The sequence below is a fragment of the Lissotriton vulgaris genome, chromosome 5 (genome assembly GCF_964263255.1).
Source record: "Lissotriton vulgaris chromosome 5, aLisVul1.2, whole genome shotgun sequence".
NCBI classification, from domain to species: Eukaryota; Metazoa; Chordata; class Amphibia; order Caudata; family Salamandridae; genus Lissotriton; species Lissotriton vulgaris.
In genome coordinates, this window is record NC_141693.1 from 882,472,479 (window position 1) to 882,499,957 (window position 27,479).

At 46.4% G+C, this 27,479-nt stretch overlaps 1 protein-coding gene across 2 annotated transcripts in view; it reads left to right on the forward strand.

The window, feature by feature from the left end:
- The window catches only part of TNKS2 (tankyrase 2), a 691,336-nt gene that overhangs the window by 262,342 nt on the left and 401,515 nt on the right, over positions 1-27,479 (forward strand). Inside the window, exon 18 of one of the 2 annotated variants that reach the window (XM_086922459.1) lies at positions 13,229-13,417. The exons of the other annotated variant lie outside the window; for it this stretch is intronic. Within the exon in view, the coding sequence (XP_086778585.1) occupies positions 13,229-13,417 (189 nt within the window). The remainder of the gene's footprint in view (positions 1-13,228; positions 13,418-27,479) is intronic. 2 annotated transcript variants of the gene reach the window in all.

A 27,479-nucleotide genomic window follows, 5' to 3' on the forward strand; every position in this document is an offset into this window, starting at 1 on the left:
TCTAATTTCTCCCCAAGAATTGGGAAAGAAGGCAGAACACTGGGTCAAGACTAGAGTGACCAAGACCACCACTGGGGGCGACCAAAAGAAAGGGGTTACAAAACCTGCCCAGAGTAAAGGTGGTGAGAATACCCAAGATAAAAAGTCTGAGTCTTCTAAAGGGCCCCAAAAACCTGCACAGGGTCCCAAAATCTTCCCTACACTCAAACCATATAGGGGAAAGAACTTTGATCCTGCAAAGGCCTGGTGTAACAACTGTAAGAAGTTGGGACACAACTGGAGACCATGCTTGCCGTAGCAAAAAGGCCTCTAGTCCTACTGCTACTCCTAGTGTAGTAAGTCTCTAGATGGGATCAACAGTGTGCCCAGAGCAAATTAGGTTGCTCACTAAAGCAGTACTAGTTTCAGAGGGGGAGTTGAGTTTGCCACTGTAGCTGTGTGGCCACCCATCTTAAAGAAACACTTGCAATACCCTTGGATTATTGGAACTAGGATAGAGGCTCTGAGGGATACAGGTGCCAGTGTCACTATGGTGAGAGACGCACTAGTATCCCCTGATCAATATTTGATCGGACGTACTTACCCTGTCACCAATGCTGACATTGTTGCCACTAACCATGTAATGGCTAGGGTGACATTAGAATGGGAGGGGGCGGGTTACTGGCCAGAAACAGGTAGTGGTCTCTCCGAAGGTACCAGCTGCATGTCTGCTTGGCAATGACCTGGAAACCTCAGCCTGAGCTTGAACTAAAAACCCATGCAGCAATGCTGGATATCCCTAAATTGATGTGTGTAAAAACAAGAGCACAGAGCAAAAGGCAGGGTGAAAAAGTGTTAGAGCCTGAAAGTATGGCCCAACCTTCAAAGAGAAAAGGTAGGAAGACTGAGGAACAAGCTTCTGTTTAGCAAAAGGATCAGGACTCCACTCCTCGGGGATACGACTTGGACACCCCAGAGGGAACTGAGCCTATGGAGCTTGACCCTTACCAGGTTGAACTCTTGGGCTCAGGGCGACCCTCTAGAGAAGGGACAACAAGACTGTCCCATTCTTGAAAGCCTGAGGCAGCAAGCTGTTTTAGAAGCAAAGGGAGTTGTCCGTGGTACCCACAAAGTTTATTGGGAAGAGGGATTGCTGTACACTGAGGCAAGAGACCCCAATCCAGGAGAAACCAGGAGAGTGGTAGTGCCACAGAGGTACAGGGAGTTCCTTCTAACTTTAGCTCATGACACCCCCTTGCTGGGTATTTGGACCAAACCAAGACTTGGGAAAGGCTAATTAGCCACTTTTACTGGCCCCCGATGCACCAAAAATTGAAGGAGTTTGTCCGCTCCTGTGTTACTTGTCAAGACAGTGCCAAGACAGGTGGCCACCCAAAGGCACCACTGATGCCACTGCCTGTGGTGGGGGTTCCCTTTGAAAGGGTAGGTGTGGACATAGTGGGTCCACTTGAACCTCCCACAGCATCAAGGAGCAAATTCATTCTAGTGGTAGTGGATCATGACACAAGGTACCCTGAAGCAATTCCACTTAGGACTTCTACAGCTCCTTCAGTAGCCAAGGCACGTATTGGTGTCTTTTTCACCAGGATAGGGTTTCCTAAGGAGGTGGTGTCAGACATAGGTTCAAACTTCATGTCTGCTTACCTCAAACACATGTGGAAAGAGTGTGGAGTGCAGTATAAGTTTACTACACCCTATCCCCCACAAACCAATGGCCTTGTTGAGAGATTCAACAAGACATTGAAAGGCATGTTTACGGAACTCCATAAGAAGCTCAAGAGGAGATGGGATGTCCTCCTACCATGCCTGCTTTTCACTTACAGGGAAGTGCCACGGAAGGGAGTAGGGTTTGCCCCCTTTGAACCTCTGTTTGGTCATTCTGTGAGGGGACCACTCTGACTTAAAAAGGAGCATTGGGAGAATCCTCTCCAAGAACCCAAACAAGATATTGTGTACTATGTGCTTGACCTAAGGTCCAGAATGGCTGAGTACATGGAAAAGGCATCCACAAATCTTGAGGCCAGCTGAGAGCTTCAGAAGCACTGGCATGACCAAAAAGCAACACTGGTATGACCAAAAAGATCCACTGGTTGAATTTCAACCTGGGCAAAAGGTGTGGCACCAAGGGCACTCCAGGACAGATGGAGTGGCCCTTACCCTATCCTAGAAAAATAAGAGTGAGGTCACCTACTTGGTTGATCTGGGCACAAGCAGGACACCTAAAAGGGTTATCCATGTGAACCACCTAAAGCTCTACAATGACAGGGCTGACATCACCATGCTGATGGTGACTGGTGAGGAACAGGAAGCTGAGAGTGAATCTCTCCCTGACCTCCTCTCCTACAGCCCAAAAGATGGATCAGTAGATGGAGTTGTCTTTTCGGACACCCTCTCTGCCCAACAGCAGACTGACTGCAAGCAAGTCTTGCAACAGTATGCTAAGCTCTTTTCCTTATCCCCTGGTCTGACAAACTGGTGTATCCATGATGTGGACACTGGTGACCGTGCACCTGTCAAAAACAAAATCTATTGACAGTCCAACCAAGTCCAGGAAAGCATCAGAGCTGAAGTCAGTAAGATGCTGGAGTTAGGGGTTATTGAACCCTCTGAGAGCCCCTGAGCCAGCCCAGTTGTTCTGGTACCCAAACCGAAGTACCTTTGACTTGACTGCAGGGTACTGGCAAATTGGCATGGCCCCTGGAGCAAAAGAGAAAACAGCATTCTCCACACTTGATGAGCGCTATCAGTTCACTGTTATGCCCTTTGGTTTAAAGAATGCCCCTGCCACCTTCCAGAGGTTGGTGAATCAAGTCCTTCCTTGGTCGGAGTCCTTTAGTGCAGCTTATCTTGATGATTTTGCTGTCTTTCACCTGGCAGGATCACCTGATCCACCTTGGGAAGGTTTTTAAAAGTATATATAAACACAAATGGGGCTGTCCCTAGTTGGGATTCCTACAGATTCTTACAGGGTCTCTAGAGATGCATGTCCAGTGGTGGTATCTCACAAAAAGTGAAAGACTGGCTTCACACACCACCTGGTGTGATGCTTCATCATAGGCCGTCCTCGCCCTCTTTAAACTCAGTTTGATAGAGGGCTGGCATACAACTGGAGACAGGGATGCACTTCTAAAACTAAGTGGTGGCCCGTGAGTCAGTGAAAATGATATAAAAGCCATTACATTTGTCAAACTATTAGTTTAATTAAATGAACAAATGTATGGTATTTAAAAGAAGTGAGCGGTGATATGGGAACTCATTATCCCTTCACCGTACTCATTTAATTAAACTAATCTTTTGACAAATGTAATGGTTTTGCATTGAAGCCTAACCCCAATTGGCATCTCTGGCCCATGTCAGCCCCTGGTAAATGGTACCACAGGTACCCAGGGCACTGTGACCAGAGAAGGCCTCTAAGGGCTGCAGGACTTTTTGTGCCACCCTTAGAGGCTCTGTACCCGGACACTCGCACACTTCCTTTGCAGGCTGCGTGCCTTGGTGCAGAACAAAGTGCAGAGTCAACATGGCGCACATCCCTGTGTGCCATGCCCATAAACCACTGCCCTGGCATACATCAGTCACCCCTCTACCTGGGTGCCCTATGCCAGTGGTGAGGGTACAGGTGCATGAGCCCTGTACCCCTACAGTGCCCAAGTCCATTTCTGTGCACTGTAAGTGCAGTGCTGCCATTAAGAGTATATGGTGCTGGGAGTTTGTCATTACGTACTCCACAACACCATAATGGCTATACTGAAATCTGGGAAGTTTGGTATCAAACTCCTCAGCAGATTAAACCAACACTGACACCAGTGTGGGATGCAATGTGGGATTTAATGTAAAATGCACAACAGAGGGCATCTTAGAGATGCCCCCTGAAACTCTACCAACTTCTAGTGACCTGACTGAGTGGCTGCTTAGGCTGCCACCAACAGACGCGTTTCTGGACCACTTTTGTCGAGAGCCTGCTGCTCTCTGGGGCCTTAAGCAATGCACATCCTGGGACGAGGTGCCAAGCCTCCTCCTCCAAGAATGGGCAGGGTTCATGCAGGGAAAGCTTCAAAGGCATGCCTCCTTTGTGAGCCTCCCCAGACCATTTGCTGTTTTCAGCAACTGGTCCCTACTGGTTCTACCCCCCACTTTGGGCGGGAGAGCCGGTGGGAAAAACAAGGGAGGGAAAGAACTGTGCCCACCTCTGTCAACTTCACCCCTCTGGTGGCGGAGGTGAGGTGAAGCACAACTCTGGAGTCCCCGCCATCTTGAGGATGGGGGAACCCAACCAACCAGGGACAGGCTCCTGCCCCCCTCCCACGGGAGGGTGGCACGATAGGGGGTGTACCCACCCCAGGGAAGGCACCCTATTGGTCCCTGCCCTTTTCCGATCTGTAACACCTCTAAATCTCGTATTTAGTGTGCACCCTGAACCTTGCTTCCTCAGATCCAGCAACGACAAGAAGAAAAGACGGACCTAACAGCTGTGTAGCCAGCTAACAAGAGTAAGACGCCCACTGACTTGCCCCAGCCCTACAGGCCTATCTCCCACTAGAACCTGCTCCTGCGAAAACCCGGCATGTCCTGCAGCCAGCAACCTCGAAAACCCTGGAGGACATGCCTGCCTTTACTTCCAAAGACTGCTTCTCATGTGAACACTGGATTTGTTCAACTGCACCTTCTGGCAGCAGCCAGAGACCGCAAATCCAGCCCACTCTGCACCCGCCGAACCCGGCCCGCGCTCGAGTGGAAAAACACCACGAGGAGGTCACCCGGTGATCTGACCCGAGATCCGGCGTTCCCTGATCTGCCTCCAGCCGACGCCTGCAGCCTAAATCCGGAAGGCCCCCCTAACCGCGACCAGGAGCTGGTAAGAAGATCCCACCCCAAACGGCACCTCTGCACCCGACGCCCCACGGCCTCATGTGCCCAAACCAACGGTGCCTAACCAACCCTTAACTTCCCAACTTACCTCTCGAAGTGGTGGTCGCACCCAGAAGTCCTTCGTCTCCCTGCCTGCAGTGCTTTTGCAAACCAGAGGTTCTCCATAGAAAACAGGGTGCTCAATGTCGAAACAGTACTCTACACCCAGCCGCCCCAGTGCAGCTGAGGGTGCGCCTTTTGTGCTACTTTGTTTCCCCCTTTGCCCTGGCCTTAAACCCCTAGGAGCTTTGCTCCCACGACCCAGTGGCCTGCTAGCCAGCAGCCAGAGGCCCCCTATCCCCCACTGGATAACATTGGGCCTCAACACTCTGCACCCGGCCGCCCTAGTGCCGCTGAGGGTGTAACAAGAGTGCATCACTGACCCTGGGGGACCCCTGAGTCTAACCCCAGAACCTTACCTACCACAGTCAATAACTTACCTGTGACCCGATTACCTGTTTTTCCTCCATAGGATAACATTGACAATTTTCTTTCATAAAGTTTTTAATTGTGGAGTTTTGAAATCTAAAAATATTCTTTATAAATTGCTTAAATAACCAAAACTTATTTACTTACCTGTTTGCCGGAAATGTCCCAATGCTGAATTTAGTTATCCAGCACGGAGTTAGAAAAGTAACGTAAAAAGTAACTTGCCTGTAATTTACTGAAAAAAACTATTCATTTCAATGTACTGTATTTGCTTTGTTGCAATCTACTGCATCCCTCTGTAAATCAAACAAAGTACAATTTCTATTGCATATTCAAACTGTTCTATATTCAGCAACGTATTACTGAAAAGTATTTTATTCTTACCTGTGCCAGGCTTGCTTGGTTCTAAAATGAAACCACAGTGTATATATTTTTATTCAAAAACAATTGGCCTAGAGTTCAGTTCTTGAGTGTGTGAATTCATTTGCTGACTGAGTGTGTACATCAAATGCTTCACACTGTCCTCTGATACTGCCTTACTGCTCGACCACTCTACCACAATTAGAGAGTAAGGTTCTATTAAACTTTAACCTCCGCCTACCTCTGGGGTCACCTGGACTCTATACACACTATACCTCATTTTGGTGTAGTATATATAGAGCCAGTTTCCTACAGCTATCTCACATCAAAGTTACCTGCAAACGTACCAAGGGGCAAGCCAGGGTCAGTAGCAGGGACAGCAGCAGAGCTGGCAATACCAACCAGGAATGCAATCCTTTCGAGGGCATCTCCGTGGCAGAGGACAGCCACAAAGAGGTGGAGAACAAACCTCTACTAAGTGACTGCACTCAAAAAAAGGTACAGTCATGAAGAACAGCAGTGAGAGTACACACAGAAAAACATCATACACAAAAACCTGCCAGTTTGCAGTTCCTCCAACATACCACTGTCTAAGATTTTTCCTGCAAAAATTGAAGGAAATAACCACAGACAAATGGATTTTAAACATAATACAGTATGGTTACTGCATAGAGCTAACCAAAGCACCTCCAAACAGGAGACCAAAGCAAAGATACATTCAAAAGCAGAATTATTTCATCTAGTCAAAGAGGTGCATGAACTTTTTTATTTATTCTATTTTATTTATTGCGACTTTATATTGCCCGAACATTACCCAAAGGTTTCAGAGAGCGCTTTACAAAAGAACCAGTTGCAATACATAAGGACTTAGGATTACATGAGTTACATATAAGATACAAACAGAAAAAAATTGCAAATGTACAAGTTGTAAAGTCACTCAAGGAAGAGATACAAATGGATAAACTCTAAGAATCACATAGAAATGGCAGAGAGTACAAAGGTCTTGCAGTTTTATATAGTGCAAACTTAACCTGAAGGTATCAGAGCGCTTTACATGACCACCAGTTGCATTACAGATGGACAGATTCATTTTCTAAGTATATTTTTTAGGCACAGAGAGATTTAGTGATTTTCACAGAATCACAAAATGCTTGAGCCTCCCATCAGACTCGAACCCGGTTCCCCTAATTCAAAGTCAGCCACTCCGATTGTTAAGCCACATCCTCTCTATTGACCGATGTCAAACCCCCCCCTGTTTAAACCTCGCGCACCTCTAATGGCGTCAAGCAAGAGATGAAGTAAACCCCCCATGTCATGTTCCCAGGCTTGGTGTGTGGAGGTGGCCGGTGTGGTGGAATGCCCCGTGCAGCAGCGCCCAAGCTGAAAGCGCGCAGTCCAAGCACTGCACCATCCGCAAGAAGGATCTGGGCCCCCTGACTGACAGCAACACCCAGAGTTCAGTGGGCACCTCAAGCCTGTGGGCCCCGGTGCCACTGCACCTGATGCACCAGTCACCTCTGGAAACATCTGGCTATCCGCGGGTCATTCAAGCTTTGCAGTGCTGACCCCGTGCAGCACGACCACACAAGCTGCATTGAGAGTGAACGCAGAGCTAACACTCTCCTGGGATTTGCACGGCTGCCAGCCCCGTGCACACCTCCTGTCCCAGGCATGTTTGCAGCACAGGTAGGCTGTAGGGGCAGATCCCCGCCCTGCCTGCTCCTCGTGAGGCTCCTGTCTCTGCAGGTGATGGCGGGGTTCGCAGGGGTGCACCCTGCGCGAGATCGCACCTCTCTCCTCTGCTTCTCTCAGGTCTCGTTAGCTGGGTGGCTCGAACCGCTAGGGAGACGGGAGTTAAACATGCAATAGAGCACATACCACACAAAGAAAAGAATGGAGTATAGTAAACATACTTCTTAATTCCAAATGTAGACGGAACATTACGACCAATATTAGACCTAAGTTTTCTAAACAAATTTATAAAGGCTACCCTGCAAGAGGTGCTACCTCAATTGCAGGAAGGAGATTACATGGTCACAATAGACTTGAAGGATGCATACTTACACATCCCGATGAACAAAATACACAAGAGGCTGTTAAGATTTGTGGTGAACAAAAGACACTACCAATTCAAAGTACTGGCTGCACCAAGAGTGTTCACAAAGTGCCTAGCATCAGTAGCAGCACATCCCAGAAGGCAGGGGATTCATGTTTACCCCTATTCGGACGACTGGTTAGTAAGTGCAAACTCTTACAGTCTATGCAAACAGCATATACAACAGTTGATAGAAACACTAGTTCACCTGGGGTTCTCCATACATTGGGAGAAATCCTCACCAGAGCCAGAACTCATAAAGATCTTCCTAGGCGCAGAGATACAGTATTAGGAAGAGCATTCCCAAGTGAGAACAGGAGATCCGCCTTATTGAAGGACTCATCTATACCAGAAGGGGCATTATCTGACTGCGAGGACAGTGGGGAAATTACTAGGAATGATGGCCCTGTGCATTCATTTAATTCCCAACATTCATCTACACATGAGACCATTTCAGGAATGGCTCCAGACACAATGGTCACGACAACAGGGAGTTGGGAGAATCTAGTGGTTGTCGCACAGACATCAGGAGATGGTATGGTGGAACAAAACAAACATAGCACAGGGGAGACTTTTCACACCACCAACTCCAACAGTGACCATAACAGATGCGTCCCTAATAGGATGGGGAGCACACATGAACAACCTCAAAGTGAGGGGATTGTGGACACAGCAGAATGCAGTGAAACACATCAATATCTTGGAGCTAAAAACAGTATTCTTAGCCTTAAAAGCCTTTCAGAAAGAGCTCTACGGGAAAAGAGTGTTGATACAAACAAGCAACACAACAACAATGTTTTACATAAACAAACAATGAGGGACTCGGTCTGCAACACTCCATGCTAGCTCACGAGATTTCGAGATGGGCAATCCCAAGGGAAATAGACATAATAGCAATAGACCTACCAGGAAAAGACAATATAGAAGCAGACAGACTGAGCAGACCAACATCATCCCACGAGTGGGAACTAAATCTGAAAGCACTGCAAAAGATTTTCAGGAAATGGGGTCACCACAAATATACCTATTTGCCACACCCCACAATGCAAAATGCCAAAACTAAGCATCCAGGTGACCTTGCAGACAATCCCTAGGAGATGCGCTATGGATAGACTAGTCAGGGATATTTGCTTACGCTTTTCCCCCAATACCGTTACTGAACAAGGTGTTCAGCAAATGCAGTATCAGCAAAATGACAATGATTCTCATCGCACCATAGTGGGCCAGACAAACTTCATTCTCCGAAATAATGGAGATGTCTCAAGGAACAAGGCAGATCTAAGAGAAGCTAGGAAACCAACAACAAGAAAATGTTCTACAGCTAAATGGAAAAGATATACACAATGGTGCCTTAAAATCATCTTTCAAAGAAGATTACAAAATAAAGAACTTTGCTAAAGTACTTGACACATTTACTACAAAGTAAATTATGCTATATGTCACTAAAAGTACCCTTAGCAGCAATTGTAGCGTGTACAAGAGGTGAAACCTGGAAAAGTTTATTCACTTCCCATGTAGTCAAAAAGTTCTTGGAAGGGGCAAAAATAATTGCACCTCCAAAAATTGTGCCAACACCAACATGGAACCTGAGCATAGTTCAAGCACAGATGGTGAAAGCACCATTCGAACCACTACACAAAGCAACGTCACAAATGCTCACGCTTAACCCCTTTGTCCTACTTCCCGGTGGGCGTGTGCGGCGGACGGCCGGGGTCCGTCCAAACCCCATCCGCTCATTAATTCTCCCACACAGCGGGAGGATTAGCGCAGCGCGCAAAGGGTTAAGACGGCCTTTTTAGCAGCAATAACATCCCTATGTAGAGTTAGTGAGCTGCAGGCACTAACACTACAGGAACCTTACTTCCAAATACATAGTACCAGGATTGTCATGAGGACAGAGCCTCAATTCATACCAAAGGTTGGGTCAAAATTCCACATAAACTAGAGTATTCAAATACCAAGTTTCTTTCAAAATCCATAGACCAAAGCGGAAAAAGCTTTGCACACACTTGTCACAAGAAGACCCGTCATGTACTACATTGAAAGAACTAAGGAATACAGGAAAACAAAACTGCTATTTGTATCCTTTGCAAACAGTTTTCTGGGAAGAGCAGTTACCAAAAACACTATTGCAAGATGGATAGCACAAGCCATACAATTATGCCACAGGCAAGAAGGACAAACCTTACAATGTGCCACATGAGCACATTCAACTAGAAAGGAGCAACTATTGCATTTCTAGCTAAGACTCCAATTCAAGACATCTGCATGGCTGCAACATGTTCTTCAGTGCACACATTCACAAATCTTTACTGTGTGGACAATCAAATGAATAAAGAAGCACGAGTAGGATAAAAGGTCTTACAACATCTATTCACAAACCAAAGTTCATCTTCCACACAGCCACCTCAAGACTAGCAAACCGCTACAGTCTTACCTGTCGGTGTAGTTTTGCAGCTTGAAGAATTTTCTGGATTTACTAGCGAACCCACTCTCCTTCGCCAAGGAAGAGAACAATAGGAGGAAAAAGAAAAAAAAAGAATCCGAAGATGGCGACCAAAGGTGTGAGCTTCCGGAGGAGGCTCGTCGATGTCACAGAAGGACACCGAATGGTGCTACGTCAACGCCCACCAACAACATCAAAAACAAAAACAAGGAAAGAAATACTACAATTCCGGACCCAACCTCTAGATAAATAAGGCACAGCATGTGAATCCAGAAAATTCTTCAAGCTGCAAAACTACACTGACGGGTAAGAAACTACTTGTTACTCTAAATTCGCTATGCCTGGGGTCCGAGGATGTGACAGTACAACATATGAATTTCATTTATCTAAATCTGAACTTTAATACCTTTCTTTTATGGTGTACACCTGTCAGTGATAAGTGCATGCAGGGATACCCCTCGTATATCATTTTTCATTGTTCCATCAATCATTTTTGGGAATCTTGACACTGCCAGGGATGTCACATAGTTATTGCAAAACGAATTGACAATTCTTTCAAATGTATACATCAATTCAACCTTCAGCATTTTTTTTTCGAAGGTTGCTTTCTTGTTTGCTATTACATCATTTAGGTGCGAGATGATAACATTTTACTTTTACAAACCTTATACTTCTTATTTATTCCACCATAATATTTGGAAATTCATCCAGGCTTTTTCTTATGTATTTTATTCCACAGAGAATAGACTATCTTTATTCACTTCTTTTTCCTGCCCTTATCTTCACTGAAGACATAATTTTATACATTGGACGTAACAACAGAGTTGAGATACCATGTTGGAAAAATAATATAGTTTGATAATTATGATGGTGTTTGTTGTGGGCTAACGTCCCAAAACAAATTTTCCGTAAATGGATACTTTTTTGCAGCTCCTTTCATTTTATAATGACAATTCTAATCAGCTAAACTGTGGATTTGCTGTGGGTAAAGCAGCTACTGCTTCTCCTTAGAAAAACTCCACCCACCTGTCAGATCTGCTGAGATGCCACCTGGTTATCGTGTTGCATATTTAAAAAGCATTATTGCCTACTCTATGAATCTAGTACTGTAAACCTTGCAGGTTGACCCTCTGTATATTTGTGGTCCTCGTGCTTTTCCCACTGCTTTAATTGAACGAGTTCCTGTCCCAGCATCATGTGTATACATTTCAAACAGGGTGCATGATGGAAAAGGAAGAATTGATTGTTTGAAATCCTTGTTCTCCACTGAACTAGAACTAGCCTCCCATTTCACCCATAAGCATAGCTGGAAAATAACAGCGATCTGAACTCTAACCTTACCAACAAAATGAACTGCCTTACCAGCAACTGCTTTGCAGCGAGGATAGTGGAGCACCATCGAGCCTTAAAGAAGGTCCTTTCAGTTCGCTTTTGTGCGAGTAATATCTATCTGCATCCTATACTGTTTGTCCTTTTTAAAGGAGAATTAGATTTTGTAATGGATTCTTCTTTCGTCCGAATGCCTCAAATTTAAATTAAATGCAGCATGTGCAATAAAAGGAGTTTTTAAAAATAGCCGTGGCTTGCACTTCTCAGCCGCAATTGACTCTCCACTTTGGTAATAATGAGAATCGTCTGCTTTTTCCAAAGCAAAGCTCAATGTGGGAATCAGAGAAGATAGAACTTCCTACAGAAGTATTGATTATCATAAATCTGGCTTGTTCAAGGTTCAGAATTATAAATTGTTCTTGAATGGAAAGGCATGGAAAACAGGTCTGATTTCTTGAACTTGCTGCTCAAGGAACTTGATCAGCAGTGGAAACACCTACAGCTTAAGCTTCCAGCTATTCTATTTATCCTTGCTGAGTTATACGTCCTGCACCATGAACATAATCTATCTTATATTAACCATACTTCACAAAGCTAGTGCTAAACAATGTTTTTAAAAATACTTGCCATTGACCACTTCAAGCTGAAGTGATCTGTAAATATTAATTTATTCGGGCATTTGCTGTAAAATGTTGTTAGTTTTACGGTTTGCATTGAATACATTTCGGTGTTAAAAGACTGATAGGACCCTCTAGTGATATGTAAAGTTCACACCAACATTCTATACCTGCATGACCTTGCTGCTCATATGTTGCACTGCTGGCACAAATTATGCAGGTTCTGTCTTGTTTTGACAAGATAGTCCTTTTTATGTCCCTGCATTATAGATTTAAAAGACTCTGTTTTGCATTGCAGCAAGTAGGCCACTTATTTATACGTGCTATTGACATAATAAAAATATAGGAGAAATTGCAAAACCTATCATGTGCAGTTGAGAGCTAATCCTTCAGAATTGTCTGTCTTGCTGTTGACATCACGGAAGGACTATCTTCTGTTGTCCTGAGACCTATTTTGTTTTTTTGGGTGGCTGGGGCATGCTTACAGGTTTGCTAATGAGCAGGCTAGTGCAAGTTTGATGTATTTTTGCACGTCTGCTGGTTTCAATTTCAAACAAAACATGTTTCAAAAGACATTGAAGCATATTTCACAAAAGTTAACATTGCATATTTGGCATTCTGAGAACGTAATGGTGTGGCTAAACAACTCTAGTTGTTTCCTAGGCTTTCTGTAAATACAACATTTGCTATTTGTTAAAGGAGAAGTTGAAGTAATTTTCTACAATGAACTTCCCTGAATCACTACAGAGTCGTACAGTAATTTTCGCTCGTATTTACTACTCATGGGTTTTTGCATTGTATAGAAAGCTAGATTTTGAAAGCGGCATTCTGCCATTGGGTGTGTTTGGGTATTAAGTGGTCTGAATCCTTGACTTAGGTCTGAGATAATTCCTTACTAGCGGCACCCGATCTAAGAAGACACTAGTACATTTAGTCTAAGATAATTTTGCTGATGTAGTCAATGTTTTGCATTCAGAATTCCTAGTAGGTTGGAGATTGCGAAGAGACAGCAGAGTGCAAACCTAATTAATTTGTATTTTGCAGCATGTGGATGTAGCTGCCTTGCTTATCCAATATAATGCCTGTGTAAATGCTACTGACAAATGGGCTTTCACACCACTGCATGAAGCTTCACAAAAGGGAAGAACACAACTGTGTGCCTTGCTGTTGTCACATGGAGCTGATCCGTCTCTGAAAAACCAGGAGGGGCAAACACCATTAGATCTCGTTACAGTAAGTTTTGGACCTTTATTTAGGAGTGTGTCGTTTATGAATTCTCCACTGATCGAAATACTAAAGGGTGCCAGCCAGATGTTGGACTTCTACAAGATCTAGTGCTGCTTTAGTGTGTCTTTTCTGGAATTTGCATCTCCCAAATATGTAGTTTTAACAAGACTTTGAAAATTGTCATTGTTTCTCTTAACTTTAGAAATTTAAAAACCTGCTATTTGTATTTGTTTTGTTCATGTGACGAGCTTGTGTAATAAATGTAATGCAGTAAATAATTATATGTTCAAGGCTTGTTTGCTGTAGATGCACATGATTTGCATACTCCTGCCATCTAGCGTTGGGCCCGGATGTTTGCACATTGTTAAAATAAGTCTTTCCTAGTCATTAGGTAAGATGACCCCTCCTTTCGGTGATAGTGCACATGGGCATTGACTCCATTGTCCGATTGTTTTCCTGCCAGAGGGTGAGAATGGAGTAAGAAAGTGTAGTATATAGATTTCCATGCCTATAAATGTGTAGTGAAGAACTGCAATAACTATAGGGGTACCAGGGGTGGCGGTGTAGGAAGCTGGCTCTGTATATACTATACCAAAGTGAGTTATAGTGTGCACAGAGTCCAGTGGAACCCAAAAGGTAGGTAGAGGTAAAGTAGATAGCACCTCACTCTCTATTTGTTGTAGTGTGGTCGAGTTGTGATGCGTTATCAGAGGACAGAGTTAAGCATTTGTCGTACACACTGTCAGCAAATGAATTCACACACTCAAACTGTACTTCAGATCAATTGTTTTTGTATTTGTTTTCGTTATTTTATTTCCCAAAACCAGGCAAGCCTGACACAGGTAAGTGATGAATACTTTGCAGTAAATATACAGTTGCAATACTGTTTGGATTGTAATTGAATATGCACTTTGTTTTCACTTACAATATTGTCACTGAGCAATGCAATGCTTTTTAAATACAGTACTTATACTTTGTATAGGATTTTTAGGAAAATTATAGATAAGTTTCTTTTGAGGTTACTTTTCTTACACAGTTCAGTATTCCTGGATACTGCACTGGGACATTTCCTGTAAACGGGTAAGTAAAGCATTTTTGTTAGTACAATTTTAACAAATATCCTTAGGTTTTCCAACTCCACACTTAGAAACTTTTCATAGAAAAACAGTCAATGTTATCCTATGGAGGAAAATATTGTTATTGGTTTAAAGGTAAGTACTTTTTGTGGGAGTTGGTGTTCTGGGGTTAGACTCAGGGGTCCCCCAAGGTCAAGGATGCACTCTTGTTAAAACCTCAGCGGCACTAGGGCGGCCTGGTGCAGAGTGCTGAGGCCCAATGGGGGATAGAGGGACTCCTGTTTGTGGCTGCTGACGAGCAGGCCACTGGGTTATGGGAGCAAAGCGCCTGTGGTTAAGCTCAGGGCACATGGGGGTATGGGCCAGCTCAAAAGATGCACCCACAGCGGCACTAGGGCGTCCCGGTTCAGAGAGTTGTTTTGGCATCGGAATCCCTGTAGCTTTCAAGGGGAGTCTCGGTTTTGCAAAAGCACTGCAGGCTTGGGGACAAAGGTCTTCAGGGTGCGACCACCACTTGGAGAGGTAAGTTGGTATCTTGGGGTTTGGTTAGGCACCGTCGATTGGGCCACCCAAGGCTGTGAGGCATCGGGTGCAGGGGTGCCTTTTAGGGTCGGATCTTCTTACCAGCTCCTGGTCATGGTTGAGGGGACCTTCTGGTTTGAGGCTGCAGGCGTCTGCTTGAGGCAGGTCAGGAATCACTGAATCTCTGGTCAGGATCGCCGTGGAGACCTCCTCGTGGTGTTGGGCCACTCTGGCGGTGGGTGTCTAGTGCAGAGTGGTGCAATCTCGGAGCGGGAGTCAGTTTGAATAAATCTGGTGTTCAAGAGAGACAGAGTCTTTGGGATTGAAGGCAGGCAGGTCCTCAGGGTTTCTTGAGGTTGCCTGCTGCAGGACACCCCGGGATTTCGCTGTAGCAGGTTTGAGGTGGGGTCAGGCTGGTAGGGCTAGGCCCAAGTCAGTGGGCCTCCTCCTCTTGTTGGCTTCAGCACGGCTGTTCGGATCTTCTTCTTTTCTTCTTTTAGGTTCTTGTCTGAGGAAGCAAGGTTCAGGGGTGCCCCTTTACACTAGATTTAGGGGCGTTACAGATAAGTAAAAAGTTTGGGACCAATGGATCCTTTCCCTGGGGTGGGTACACCCCTTATTATGCCACCCTCCAGTGGGAGGGGGGCATAAGCTTTTCCCTGGTTAGCTGGGTCCCCCTTTCTGCACGATGGCAGGGACTGAGAGTTGTGCTTCACCTCGCCTCCTTCACCTGAGTCGTGTAGTTAGCAGAGATGGGCACACCTCTCTTACTCACTTGTTTTTCCCACTGTTTCTACCGCCCAAAGTGGGGGTCAGAACCAGTGGGGACCAGTTGCTGAAAGCAGCAGGTGGCCTGGGGAAGCTCACAAAGGCGACAAGCATTTGAAGCTTCCCCTTTGTGAACCCTGCCCATCCTGGAGTTCAGTCCTTGAGTGTGTGAAACCTTTTGCTGACTGAGTGTGTACAACAAATGCTTTGCACTGTCCTCTGGCCTTTCTGCTCGACCAAGCTACCACTTTGGAGAGTAAGGTCAGTTCTGACTTTAACCTCTGGGGTTGGTGGACTCTATACACACTGTACTTCATTCTAGTCCAGTATACATAGAGCCACTTTCTCACACTGCCCATCCTGGGGGAGGAGGCTTGGCACCTCATCCCAGGATGTACATTGTTTCAGGCCCCCGAGATGAGCAGGCTCTCAACCCAGGGGTCCAGAATCATGTCTGGTGGTGGCAGCGGAAAGCAGCCACTCAGCCTGGACACTAGTGGTAGGTCGTTTTTCAGGGTGTACATTTTCTTCAAACCCACACTGATGCCAGTTTGGGATTTAATGTGCTAAGAAGTTGGATACCAAACTTCTCAGTTTTCAGTGTAGCCATTGTGGTGCTGTGGAGTTCGTAATGAAAAACTCCCAGCACCATATACTCTTAATCAGACCCCCCTGGATATAGCGGCATGGATTAGCAAATTTAGCGGCACAAACATTTATATTTAGCGGCACAAATATGGAAATTTTGCTGCAATTTTGCAGCATTTTATTTGGCCATTTTTCCTACAACAAACACAGATATCTTAGTTTTTTGAGTTATTTAACAACATGAAGCTATGTATATTTGCTTTATTTACAATGTAGACACTTTGTTTGGCCTAGACACAGCTGTAGCTAATAAGTCAAGTCAAGTCATAAAATTTATATAGCGCACTACATACCCAGAGGGTTTCAAGGCGCTTAGGAGGGGGAGGAGGATTATTTGTCAAATATCCACGTTTTAAGCTGCTTTCTGAACGCTAGGTGATTCTGGGTGAGGCGAAGGTAAGCGGGGAGTGAGTTCCATGTTTTGGCAGCCAGGTATGAGAAGGATCTGCCTCCCATGGTGGTCTTGTTGATGCGAGGTACAGTGGCGAAGGCTTGGCTGGAAGAGCGAAGTTGGCGGGAGGGGGTGTAGAAGGACAGTCGAGAGTTGAGTAAGCATGGGCGAATTTTGCGAATCTCGCGTTCGCGAATTTTGCGGATTTGCGAACTCGCAATCCGCAAAATCCGGGAATTCTCGCGAATTTGCGGATTTTTTTTTTTTGTGTGTTTGCGCGGGTTTCTGCCAGTTCGCGAGGGTTTTGTACAATGTCGCAAATTGCGAACTTACCTGTCGGGTCGCAAGTTTCGCGAACTTGTTGTTTCTACGTGTCCAGCCTGTTTGGGACACTCTTCTTCATCACTGCCACTCTCTGTCACCACTGCCACTCTCTGACTACTCATGCCACCCTCTGTTTCATCACAGCACCCTCTGGTTGTCCAGTCGGTGTACATTATTGTGGCAACGCAAGCACACCTTCCCTGCCTCAAGTGACCTGAATTAATTTGGGGCTGATTAATGTGTCACAGAATATTTTTTTAGCTGGCACCTGCTTCCTTAGTGCTTCCTGATTAGTGAACTTTTGCACTTGCTAAGTGCTTTCATTGTTGCAAAATTAGTTACAACACCTGCCCTGCCCCAACTGACAATAATGAATTAGGGGCTGATTAATGGATTTGAACTGCCAGCCTGGCTCCTGCTTGTCTCCCTTAGCTGTAATTCAGGACCTTTGTGGCATATGTGTAACTATTCTGAGGTTCAGAGCAGGGTCACATAATAGTTGCAACTGGCAACTGAACTCTGGAGGGGCCCCTCAGCAAGCACTACAGGAAATGGCTACTAATGATGAGCCTGAACTTTTGAACCTGGTAAGTAGTTACTTTCAGTTTGCTAAAATCGTATTTCTGCAATTTTGCACTTATTCGCGGGGCGCGAACTCACGCGAACTCACGCGAACAGTGCGGCCAGTGCGAGCAAAATCCGCTGCTCGCGGATTTGCGGATTTTGCGGGAGATTTGCGAATCTCGCGGATTGCGAATTTCCCGAAAATCCGCAAAATCCGCGAGCGAAACGGATTTTCCGCCCATGCCTAGAGTTGAGGCAATCTGGTCCGATGTCGTAGAGTGATTTGTGTGCGTGGGTAAGCAGACGGAAAGTAATCCTCTTATTGACGGGTAGCCAGTGGAGGTCTTTAAGGTGACCAGAGATGTGTTCGTTGCGTGGGATGTCTAATATGAGCCTGGCTGAGGCGTTTTGGATTCGTTGTAGTTTCTTCTGGAGTTTAGCGGTGGTACCTGCGTAGAGGGTGTTTCCGTAGTCCAGTCGGCTCGTGACTAGAGCGTGGGTGACTGTTTTCCTTGTTTCGGAGGGGATCCAGCGAAATGTTTTTCTGAGCATGCGAAGAATGTTAAAGCAGGAAGAGGATACGGCGCTGACTTGTCTGTTCATTGAGAGTGAAGAATCCAGGATGACGCCAAGGTTCCGTGCGTGGTCTGTCGGGATGGGTGCATTTCCGAGGGCTTCCGGCCACCAGGAGTCGTCCCATGCAGAGGGGGATTTACCTAAGATGAGGACTTCTGTTTTGTCTGAGTTCAGTTTCAGACGGCTTTGTTTCATCCATTCGGCGACTTCTTTCATTCCTTCGTGTAGGTTAGTTTTGGCGGTGCTGGGGTCCTTGGTGAGAGATAGGATCAGTTGAGTGTCATCCGCATAAGAGATGATGTTGAGGTTGTGTTGGCGGGCGATGGCCGCGAGGGGGCTCATGTATACATTGAAGAGGGTGGGACTGAGTGAGGATCCTTGTGGTATGCCGCAAATGATTTCAGAGGCCTCGGACTTGAATGGTGGGAGGCGGACTCTCTGGGTTCTTCCGGTGAGGAACGAGGTGATCCATTCCAGTGCCTTTCCTTGGATTCCGATGTTTCTGAGGCGTTGTAAAAGGGTGCTGTGGCAGACTGTGTCGAAGGCTGCAGAGAGGTCGAGGAGGATGAGGGCGACTGTGTCTCCATTGTCCAGTAGAGTTCGAATGTTGTCTGTTGCTGCGATGAGGGCGGTCTCAGTGCTGTGTTTGGTTCGGAAGCCAGATTGTGAGGGGTCGAGTGATTTGTTGGCTTCGAGGAAGGCGGCGAGCTGGTTGTTGACAGCTTTCTCGATGACTTTGGCCGGGAATGGAAGAAGCGAGATGGGGCGGTAGTTTTTGAGTTCGGTGGGGTCTGCTGTTGGTTTTTTCAGAAGGGCGGTGAGTTCAGCGTGTTTCCAGTCTTCTGGGAAGGTAGCGGAATTGAAGGAGCAGTTGATGACGTCTCGGAGGTGCGGAGCTATGACGGAGTCTGCTTTGTTGAAGATGTGGTGAGGGCATGGGTCTGTGGGGGATCCAGAGTGGATGGAATTCATCAGGCGGATGGTGTCCTCAGTGGAGATTGGGTTCCAGGCTATAAGGGTGTTAACGGGGGGAAGATGGTCAGCTGATGGTAGGGTGGGTTGGCTTCCGGGTTGGTTGTCAAAGCTGTTGTGGATGTCGGCAATCTTGTTGTGGAAAAAAGAGGCTAGGGAATCGCAGAGGGTTTGAGAGGGGGTGATGTCGTTGGAGTTGGCCGAGGGGTTGGAAAATTCCTTGACGATGTTGAAAAGTTCCTTGCTGTTGTGGGCGTTGTTGTCAAGTCGATCCTTGAATGCTGTTTTCTTGGCTTTTCGGATCAGTTGGTGGTGAGTGCGGATGGCGCTTTTGAAGGCGTCCTTGGTGCTGGTGGATTGGTCTTTTTTCCAGGCCTTTTCAAGGGAACGGCAGAGTTTCTTGGACTTCTTGAGGTCATCGTTGAACCATGAGGCCTTCTTGATGCCAAGTTTGTGTTGACGTTTTTTCAGTGGTGCTAAGGTGTCGGCGGTGTTGGATAACCAAAGGGTGAGGTTGGAGGCGGCTTCGTTGGCGTTAGAAGAGAGGGCTGGGGAGGTTAGAAGGAGCGATGTGGAGATCTGCTCTGTGGTGATTTTGTTCCAGTTTCTTTGTAGAGTTGGTTGGAGGTGGATGATTCGGGTTTCGGCTTGTTGTAGGTGAAGTGAACGCAGCTGTGGTCAGTCCAGAGGAGATCCGTAGTGTGGCTGAAGGAGACATGGTTGCTGGAGGTGAAGATGGGGTCGAGTGTGTGACCTGCGATGTGGGTGGGGGAAGTGACCAGTTGTTTAAGTCCGAGGTTGGCGAGGTTGTCCGAGAGGGTGGCGGTGTTGCGGTCGTTGATCTTTTCAAGGTGGAAGTTGAGGTCTCCCAGAAGGATGTAGTCTTTGGAGGGGAGCGCGTGTGGGGTGATGAAGTCTGTGATGTCTTCACTGAATTTTGCGCGGGGTCCTGGTGGTCTGTAGAGGAGGGTGCCTCGGAGTGTGGTTTTGGGGTCGATGTGGATCTGGAAGTGAAGGTGTTCGGAGTTAGCGAGGTTGGTGTCAGAGCTGGTTGAGATGCGGATTGATTTCTTATGGACGATAGCGATTCCTCCTCCTGTATGGTCGGTGCGGTCTTTGCGTGTGATCTTATAGTCATCAGGGATAGCGATGGCGATGTCAGGGGCGGAGGAAGCGTTCATCCATGTTTCCGTTAGGAAGGCGACGTCAGGAGAGATGGTGTCTAGTAGGTTCCAAAGGTCAATGGCGTGCCTGTGGACCGAGCGGGTGTTGAGAAGGATGCATTCTAGGTGGTTGGGGTCGGGAGTCTGTGTTGTGGTCGTAGCGGAGATGTTGTCGGTGCCGCTGAATTTGCAGGAGTAGCAAGAGAAAGGTCCATGGGTGCGTCCAGGAACGGCTTGGACGCAGTTGGGGGCGCGACCGGGGTTAAGGGCTAGGAGGGTGGCGGCATCGTAGGTAACGCGGGGGGGCTGGGTAGCGCGAGGGGCAGGGGGTCTGGCGCTGGGCGCGGTCCAGGCGCGGACGGGCGTTAAATAAAAAAGAATCGTAATAGAAATAAATACATATATACCCAAAGAGTGACTTTCAGGCCCTCTCCATCTAGTGATCTTTTCAAATGTCATTACATTTTCGGCCCCGCCCACCTATAGAATATGGCCTGAGGCACTGCCCTTTTAACCATTGCCTAGCTGCGTTATCAGTGACGGCATTTTGCGCCAGCACATGTCTATATCTGCCTAGAAAGGAGTCCGCAGAGGAGCCGCCACTGTAATTGGTTTCACTTACTGCAACAGCATTTGTTTCATGACTTGTGGGAAGGCATTTCATCATCTATACTGGAATTTTTTTTATGATATCACTACTGTTTGGGGTTCATCATTTTAGACTGATGTAATCTGCTTGCGCTCTGATCTTTTAAGCGCTAAATGAGAAGCAGTGTTGTTGTATGAGCCAACATGATTTGGCTAGCACTGCTGCATTTTGCGCATGATTGTTAAAAGTGAGGGAAAAGACAATATTTTGTAAAGTAACCAACATCTTTGAAGACTTTCAAAGTAGAGAGGCAGAGCGGGTGAGTTTGCGGGCACTTTTGTAAAAAGCGCAGCATTTTTACAAAAGTTCAGATTTCGCGGCAAACCGCGAAATCCTGGAGGGTCTGATTAATTGTATTTAAAAGACAAAGGAGTAGTTTTCAATCTTAAAACTTCCATCACAGGTCAGATTCACATTTGCTAACCTGAAAGTGCTTTCTGACCTTTCTCACACTTTTTTCCTCATGAAGTCACAATTCTTTGTGGTTATAAGTTTCCTCTTGAAGCTTGTATGGAATGTGGTACATTGACGTTTTATGTTGAAATTGAACAGTGGGACTAACAGGTTAGTGACTGTGAATCTAACCTGTGAGGGAATTGTTAAAAGATTGAACACTCCTCCTATGTCTTTTGAATACAGTTAACTGTTCTGAGTAAGTCAAGTCTGCATTTGTAGTGTGTCAGCGCACGGAATGACCTGGCCATTTTGAATAAATATGGCTCTGCACTCTTTTCAACCTTCTGTGCAGCACAGCAACTTAAACTGCTGAGCTGCGTTGTTCTAACAAACAATACACCATGCATCTGAATGTCGTATTGCCATGTGTACATTGCGACATCATTGTTTTGTCGCACGCAGAACCATACTCTCCTTTGTCATCTGAATACCATATTTTGTTGCCATTTTCGAGCACCACACTCTTAGTTTTCAAGGAGTGAGCCAAGTTCTTCTTCTCGTGCTGCACTGAGGGGACACGCAATATTGCCATATGTCACCATCGTGTGTTAGGAGATGTGTAATCGCATGCCACACACATTAAAGCCACTCAGTGTCCTACTTATGATGCAGAATGGGAAGCTCCCGCAGTCTATTTGAAATGTAAATGACACACCAATCGTGAAAGGATCTACTGAGATTTTTGTGCTTAGACGTATATCCCCTACATAAACATTGGCCGGCTGTGGTCTGGCTCAATGTTAATTCAGGTATTGATTTCTGTAATAATTGAGGTGTACTTTCTGGAAAGCAGATAATCACTTAGGCATTCATTATCACGCGCAGATAAATGTGGTACGGACAACAGTAAAAGTCTGGGGTGGCCAACCGTCCCACATTTGCAGGCTTCTTCTTCAATCATGGTCCTTTTTCACAGCTCACACAGAGGTACTGCAGGGCACCCATTGCCCCTCATTTTGATCACCTGGTACTTTTAACCCTCTAAAGCACAAGCAATTCTCACTCTTTCATCCCTTCATGAGTTGTAAAAGATGCACTTTTCTGTGGTGGGAAGAAGAATGTCCAGCAGAGAAGAATTTCCAGAATGAGGAAAATGCTTTTCTTAGAGAAAGCGAAGACATTTAAGTGCCGATTTCGCTGGTACTTTTGTTAAAATGCAGTGATTTTTACAAAAGTGTCGATTTCGCGGCACTTTTGTAAAAATCGCGGCATTTTAACAAAAGTGCCGATTTCGCGGGAAATCGCGAAATCCTGGAGGGTCTGCTTGATGACAGCACTGCACTTACAATGTCTAAGAATGGACTTAGACACTGTAGGGGTACAGGGCTCATGCACCTGTACCCTCACCACTGTTATAGTGCACCCAGCTAGAGGGGTGACTAATCTATGCCAGGGTAGTGGGTTGTGTGCATGGCACCAGAACACGCAGCCTGCAAAAGCAGTGTGTGAGTGTAGTGGTACAGGGCTTCTAAGGGTGGCACAATAAGTGCTGTAGCCCTTAGAGGTCTTCTCTGGTCACAGTGCCCTGAGTACCTTTGGTATCATTTACCAGGGGTTGACATGTGGCCAGAGATGCCAATTGGGCTTTATTTTCTATACAGTTTTAGGGAAAGAACATAGGCCCTTGGTACCTGATTAGCAGGTGCCCACAGCACCTTCAGTCAAAGAGCATCAGCAATTCTGCAAAAAGTGGGTTCGACCATGCAGAAAGAGGGCACATTCTCACAGGCGGGTGGGCGCATGTGAATCTACATCTCTACATGCCTAGAACAGAAGCTTACTGGGCAAGTAACATCCGTTCGAGGCATGTATGCTGTAGATACACATGCTTTGCATAGACTATGAAGAAGTGTACTCCCACGGCATTGGCTAACCTGTAGGTGTTGCAGTTGTGTGGAACAGTGTTTTAAGTACTGCTTTGCCTACATTAGTTGTTAACGTGCTAACACATCGACGCAATAATGTTAGTTTGTGGTGTGGCCCATGTAGCTGCCTTACATATGTCAGCTAGCTGAATGTTACCTAAAAGGTCACAGAAGCCCCTATTTTGCGAGTGGAATGCGCTCTACTTGGAATAGTTGGTTATTTTAGCTTTAGCATAACATGTTTGAATGTATTTAACAATCCATCTGGCAAAATCCCAGATTTAGAGGTAAGATTGCCTTTGTGAAGTGTAGCAAATACAACAGTTGTTTTGCGAAAGTCTGTTGTCCTATCTGTGTAGTTCAGTAAAGCTCTTTTAATGTCAAGCATGTGAAGAGCGCGTTCTGCCACAGAATCAGGTGGAGGAAAGAAAATTGGTAACTCAACCGATTGGTTTATGTGAAAGGCAGAAACAACTTTGGAAAGCAATTTAGGGTTGGTGTGGAGAACTATCTTGTCTTAGTGTATCTGAAAGAAGGTCTCTTTGAAAGCATGTGAATCTACAGCTCTACATGCCGAGAACAGATGCTTCCTGGGTAAGTAACATTATCCTTTTCGGGATTCACGGCCATGGCTGTTTGTATATTTTAATTGTGGAACATGTGTCACCGCTACAAAGTCCACTACATTTAAAATATGGGATGATAGTTTTGGTTACAAATACCCCACAACATGAAAGGAGTTAGGAAGGCAACCTTTTAATTTAGTGTTTCTTTAGCAGGGACTGTCATGATGGGAAACACTGGTAGCAAGGTTCACTCTTATTTCTGCTTTGCTGGCCTCTGGTGAGGCCAATTTTGCAGAGCTCCTGCACTCTAACATTAGTGGTCACATGGTGGTATTCAGTCCACCATATAAGCATGGTTGAGTGGAGTATGTTATGTTATGTTATGTTAAATTAATTTATTGAGCGCGCTAACACCATTAGGTTTCCTGGCGCTGTACAGAGGGAGCAGGGAGGAGAGACAGCAAATAACCCAACTGAGGATGAAACTAGTGGTAGGCTGCAGTAAACAGGTGCGTTTTAAGAGAAGATCTGAACATAGAATAAAGGGAGGACAACCTAAGAGAAAGAGGTAAGGAGTTCCAGAAAGACGGGGCTAAGAAGGAAAACCTAAGGCCACTGTGTTTCTTCCGCTTGAATCTGGGGGTAGAAAGTAAAGCCAATTGGGATGACCGAAGGGTGCGAGAGGGAACATAAGGATGGAGCAAGGAAGAAATGAAAGAGGGGCCATGACCAGAGAGGGATTTGAAAATTATGCAACCAAGCTTAAAGTTACATCGGGCAGAGACCGGAAGCCAGTGAAGACTTTTTAGGAGAGGTTGGACGTGCTGATCTCTAGGTTGGTGGTAGATCAAGCGGGCAGCTTGATTTTGGATCAGCTGGAGTCTCCTAAGTTGGTATGCAGGAATGCCTACATATAGTGCATTTGCGTAGTCAAGCCGAGACCTGACTAGCGCAAGCAGGGCCACGGTGAGGGCATCGGAGGTGAGTAGGCGGGAGATCTTGCGTATTTTCCTGAGCTGGAAATGGCTAGAGGAAACTACTGCGCTGATCTGGGGTGTCATAGATAGGTCGTTACTTATGACCACTCCCAGACTCTTTGCTGAGTTGACGGGGCAAGGGGGGTTGCCAAGACTGGCAGGCCAGAAAGATGAGTGCCAGGGATTGGAGGGCCCCCCGACAAGAACCAGCTCCGTCTTGTCGGGGTTGAGTTTCAGATGGTTTGTGCCCATCCAATCACTGATAAAACAGAGGGTATTTTGAAAGGTGGAAATGGATTGGTCGCCGGAATCGATGGTGAAAACCAGTTGAATGTCGTCTGCGTAGTTGAACGCGGAGACATTGAATCGACGGAGGGAGCGGATTAACGGGGCCAGGTATAAATTAAAAAGAAGGGGGGATAAGGAGGAGCCCTGCGGGACACCACAAGTCAGTTCAACTTGAGAGGCAGAGAACTGGGACAGCCTGACAGCTTGATGGCGATGGGTCAGGAAAGAGCGCACCCAGTCCAGAGCTGTGCCCTGGATGCCAGCCTCTCTGACACGGTCGACCAAAATAGCATGGTCGACCGTGTCAAAGGCGGCCGACAGGTCCAGGAGAACCAGGGCCTGACAGGTGTTGGAGTCAGCGCCCCTGCGTAGTTCGTCCATCACAGATAGGATGACTGCTTCTGTGGAATGCGCAGGTCTGAACCCAGCCTGCTGGGGGTCCAGGACACAGGAGTCCTCTATAAAGGAAGTGAGGTTTGAGTAACGTGAGACTCCAGGACTTTGCTGAGGAAGGGAAGGAGGGAGATGGGACGGTAGTTGCTCATGGTGGACGGGTCAGCCGTGGGTTTTTTCAAGATAGCAACCACCTCTGCCCGTTTGAAGGAGGCCGGAACCACCCCTGAGGTTAAAGAGTTGTTTAAAAGGGCCAAAGGGGGGTCCGGGCAGGAAGTAAAAGCTTCTCGCAGGGCAGAGGGGGGGCAACAATCGCTAGGGGAGCCAGAAGAGACTTTGAGCAGGAGGGAAAGAAAAATCTCTAATGAGATAGATGGAAACTGGGAAAGGGTATGAGTGATGTGGTAAGAGGGAGTGTTAGCGGGGGGAGGGTCGGGTGGGGCATGAGTGGAAATGCTGGTTTTGATTTTAACAATTTTGTCCACGAAGAACTGGTTCAAAGAATCACATAGGGGCTGGGAGGGGAGCGGGGCGATAGTGACTCTAGCTGGATTGGACAGTTCCTCAACAATTGAGAAAATATCCTTAGATTTATTGGTGGAGTTCAAAATCTTGTTGGAGAAATAGCTAGATTTAGCCCGGGCTATAGCAAATTTGTATTCCCTCATTTGAGAGGAAAAGACAGCCTTAGTCTCGGGGGTGTATCCTCGACGCCAGCGCCTTTCGGCCTGGCGGAGACTAAGTTTCAGTGCCTTAAGTTCCTCGGTGAACCACCTATGGGCGTCGTGACTACGCCGTGTTTTAACAGGTTTTAAAGGTGCCACCGAGTCAGCGGCTGAAACAAGCCATTGGGTAAGATGATCAGACTGGGAGTCAATGGAAGTGATGGATCCCATAATGGAGGGGGCTGACGAACTCAGGAGGGAAGTGAATTTGTTAAGATCAGCCTTGTTCCAGTTGCGTGCCAGAAAGTTAGATTCTCGGGTGGTATTGGCCGAGGGAGGCTTGGCAAGGGAAAAAGTGATAAGTAGATGGTCTGACCAGGAACATGGAAGGACAAGGGGAGTGGAGATAACTAAAGAAGAGGTCCATACCTGGTCCAGAATATGACCTTTTATGTGCGTGGGTGTATGTATATGTTGGGTGCAATTGAGACCCAGCATAAGGTCAGAGAAAGCAAGGGAATCAGGGGTTTCGTGGGGGTCAGAGGGCCAGTAATTGAAGTCGCCTAAAACTAAAACATTGGTGTTATTGATGGTTAGCTGGGAGATGAGTTCCCCGAAGTGAATTAAAAAGTTAGGCATGGGTTGGGGAGGGCGGTAAACTAAGACACATACAAGAGAGGACCCAGGTTGCTCTAGCCTAAGAGTAAGACAGTCAGTCATGGGGATGCTGGGGGTAGACACAGGGGAAAACCTGATTGAGTGACTAATGATGGCAGCAACCCCGCCTCCCACTCTACCAGAGGGGCGGTTGGCTTGCAGTAAATAATATCCAGGAGGAATGGCAGCCAGAATATCAGGAGAGGAGTCATCTGTGAGCCAGGTCTCGGACAGGAACAAGATGTCAGGTTGTTCAGATCCTAAGAGATAAAAGATGTCAGTTTTATGGCTGACCAGAGACCGAGTGTTTAAGTATATCACAGATAAGGGGGAATTGGGGGCAGGTACCGAAGTGGTAGGGCGGGTTTTACCTACTAGGGCCGGGGGACTGTAAGTGGGGGGGAGTGAAATAATCTCAGGAAAATGAATCCTGGAAGCGGGCAGGCCACATATGGCATGCTTGACTGAAGCCTCGGGGGGAGAAAGGGGAGGTTTCTGAAGTGAAATAAGGGCAGAACGGGAATAGGTAAGGAAGGGAGCAGAGTGAC